Source organism: Euwallacea fornicatus, unplaced genomic scaffold, assembly GCF_040115645.1.
Source record: "Euwallacea fornicatus isolate EFF26 unplaced genomic scaffold, ASM4011564v1 scaffold_160, whole genome shotgun sequence".
Lineage (NCBI taxonomy): Eukaryota > Metazoa > Arthropoda > Insecta > Coleoptera > Curculionidae > Euwallacea > Euwallacea fornicatus.
Genome location: NW_027096128.1, coordinates 10532 through 13583, shown reverse-complemented (window position 1 = coordinate 13583; position 3052 = coordinate 10532). Strand labels below are relative to the sequence as shown.

Genomic DNA, 3052 nt, shown 5'->3' with positions numbered 1-3052 from the left:
AAAGAGAGAGAGCGAGAGAAAAACTAGGGGGTGTGCGTGTTACGAGAGAGAACATCGCTGAGTGTTTGTTGAAGAATGAGGAGAGTTGGCGAGCAGTAACCGACATGCTGCGAGCTATTATGAGTAAGAAAGTGTGGTATACCTTGTTTAGGTCAAGGTTTGAAATCATTTACCTAATACCGATACCAGTAAATGGTTCCCTTATAATAATGTCGACGGGTAGTTGTTTATAGGTATTTTTGTTGTTTAGATGGTTTTGTCAAAGGTTTAGTAAACCACCATTTATAATTATATTTTAAACGTTTTTTTGAATAGATAGTGTATGTCAAATTTAGATATATAAGTTTTAGTACAAAAAAAGAAACACTAGTTCTTTCAATAAAATCTTCTCATCATTAACATCTCGGTGTATTGTATCGTTTGTCTTCGTACGTACTACGACAATTGGTGACCCCGACGTGATTACACCGACGTGAATTGTTATCAAGTTCATCAATTAATTCATCAGATCATTTTCCATTAATCAAACATGTCTCGTTCTGGCCGAAACGCAGATCGTACAGAAGCTAACGGTGAACCTGGTGAACCTCGTAATGAAATCAAAGACCGAATTTTTATGAGGACACCACCTTTTAGCCGAGCAGATCCCGAATTATGGTTCGCTCAATTAGAATCCCAGTTCATCATCAACGGAGTGCTCTCAGATGAATTAAGATTTCATACTACAATCGGAGTGATGGATACAGAGAGTTTAGTTTGTGTTAAAGACTTAGTGATTAATCCACCAGCAACCAACAAATTTGAAACTCTTCGTCGAAGAATTTTGGACATTCTTTCAGAATCCCAAGAAACGAAATTCAAGAAACTCTTCTCACAACTTCGACTCGATGACAAAAAACCTTCAGTTTTCCTATCAGAAATGAAAATTTTAGGAGGTGCATCGTTACCCGAGGAGATCCTTAAATTCTTTTGGATACAGAGATTACCCCGTGAAATGCAAGTAGCTCTTTTGACATGTTCTTTACCCTTACAACAAGTGGCAGATTTAGCTGATAAAATTGCAGAAGTGGAAATTCAACAGAACTGTCAAATCGATCACGAAATATGTGCTTGTAACTCAAAAGTCAATAATAATAGCACGAAAACATCTTCAGAAGACTACCAACACCTAATTAGACGTCTCGAAAATTTGGAAAGACGGAACAGATCACAGTCCCCTTTAAGAAAAGATAACTACCGACTCAATTCTCCAAAAACGAATATTCTTAAAGACTCTTTGTGCTGGTACCATCTAAATTTTCGTGACAAGGCTCACAAATGTACGCCTCCATGAAGTTTCAAGTCGGAAAACCTATAACTACGTCGTTCAAGGCGACAGACGACGTAGAATCAAAGGATCGCCAAAGTAGTTTCAAGACAGATTTCAACAAGGTTAGACTAGAAAATAATGTTGTTAATAATCCTAGATTAGTTATTAGAGACACTCTAACTGGAATTCACTTCCTTATAGATACTGGTTCCGATGTTTCGTTATTACCCAAATCGTTTCAAATTCAACAAAATCCATTGCAGTACACTTTATTTGCAGCCAATAACACACGTATTCCTACTTTCGGTACCCGATCTCTTACAGTTAGTTTAGGTCTCAAAAGATCTTTTACGTGGAATTTTATTGTAGCACAAACAAATCACGCAATCATTGGAGCAGATTTTTTACATTTTCATAATATAATTCTTGATTTGGGTCGCAAACGAATTATCGACAGTACTATTAATCTTTCAAATATTGATAAATCATTTTGTTCCACCACTTCCTCAATACATTCAATTCCTTCATCATGTAAATATTTTGATATCTTAATCAAATTTCCACAAATCACCAAATTTTCTTCTTCTCCTTTTTCAGTAAAACATAATACTTCTCATACCATTTTCACAGAGGGTCTTCCCATCTCTTCAAAACCTCGACGCCTTTCAGCAGACAAACTTAAATTGGCTAAACATGAAATCCAAAAACTAATAGACTTAGGTATCTGCCGTCCTTCCAATAGTCCTTGGGCCAGTCCTCTTCATATGGTCCCCAAAAAAAACTCTTCCGATTGGAGACCAGTCGGTGATTACCGCAGACTCAATTCAGTTACTGTAGATGACAAATATCCTGTTCCTAACTTACACGATTTTTCTTATTTCCTCGAAGGAAAAACTATTTTTTCTACCATCGATCTCGTTAGGGCTTATCATCAAATTCCAGTCGAAGAAGAATCAATTCCAAAAACAGCTATCATCACACCTTTTGGCCTATTCGAGTTCACACGGATGCAATTTGGAGTAAAAAACGCAGCACAATCATTCCAACGCTTCATCAATGAAGTACAGTAAAATCTCCCTTGACGGACACCTCCGATAAGCGGACCTCTCTAATAACCGGACAGTTTTCTGGGGACCAACTCTTTCCCATAAGATATTCTAATAAATATTTCTCTATTAAGCGGACTGTCTATTAAACGGACACGGACATTGAATCTAACTCCATTTTTACATTTTTTCTCTCATAAACGGACATTTATTTAGCCCGCGACCAGGAAATAATTTTCGAATGAACGTTGCCGTTCCTTTTAATATATTTAACGAATGGCAACGTTTTGCCTGGCCGCACGTCTTTCGTAGGGGAATTACCGGACTCCCGAAAGGCATATTATGTATGTATAACCATGCCACTATTTTTGTCTACTACATTTGTATTTAACGCAACGTTCGGAGTAGTCGTAGTAGTAGTAGTATTTCTCCTTGTGTGTTTTTAGTGTTTATATGTTAATAATGGCTCCAACAAAACGTCTGTTAACTTTAAAAGAAAAGCTGCAAGTAGTGGAAGTTTACGATAGAGAAAAACTTAGTGTACGTAACTTAGCGGCCCGATTTAATATAGGAAAAACCCAGGCAAGTGAAATAATTAAGAAGAGAGAACAACTATTAAACAGTTGTGTTACATCATTTAACTCGGAGCAGAAGAGATCATTCTTCAAAACTAAGGGATTTAACATCGACAAACTAA

The 3052-nt window shown here is 36.8% G+C and overlaps 1 protein-coding gene across 1 annotated transcript; it reads left to right on the top strand.

Moving 5' to 3' along the window:
- The first annotated feature begins 529 nt into the window (after positions 1–529).
- On the top strand, positions 530–1333 carry LOC136350198 (uncharacterized). Its single transcript, XM_066301709.1, has one exon. It carries the CDS (start codon positions 530–532, stop codon positions 1331–1333), a length of 804 nt encoding a protein of 267 aa, XP_066157806.1.
- Positions 1334–3052: the final 1719 nt, after the last annotated feature.

Bases quoted from the DNA above. Each gene is read 5' to 3' on its own strand.
- LOC136350198 (XM_066301709.1), top strand. From the start codon at position 530: ATGTCTCGTTCTGGCCGAAACGCAGATCGTACAGAAGCTAACGGTGAA.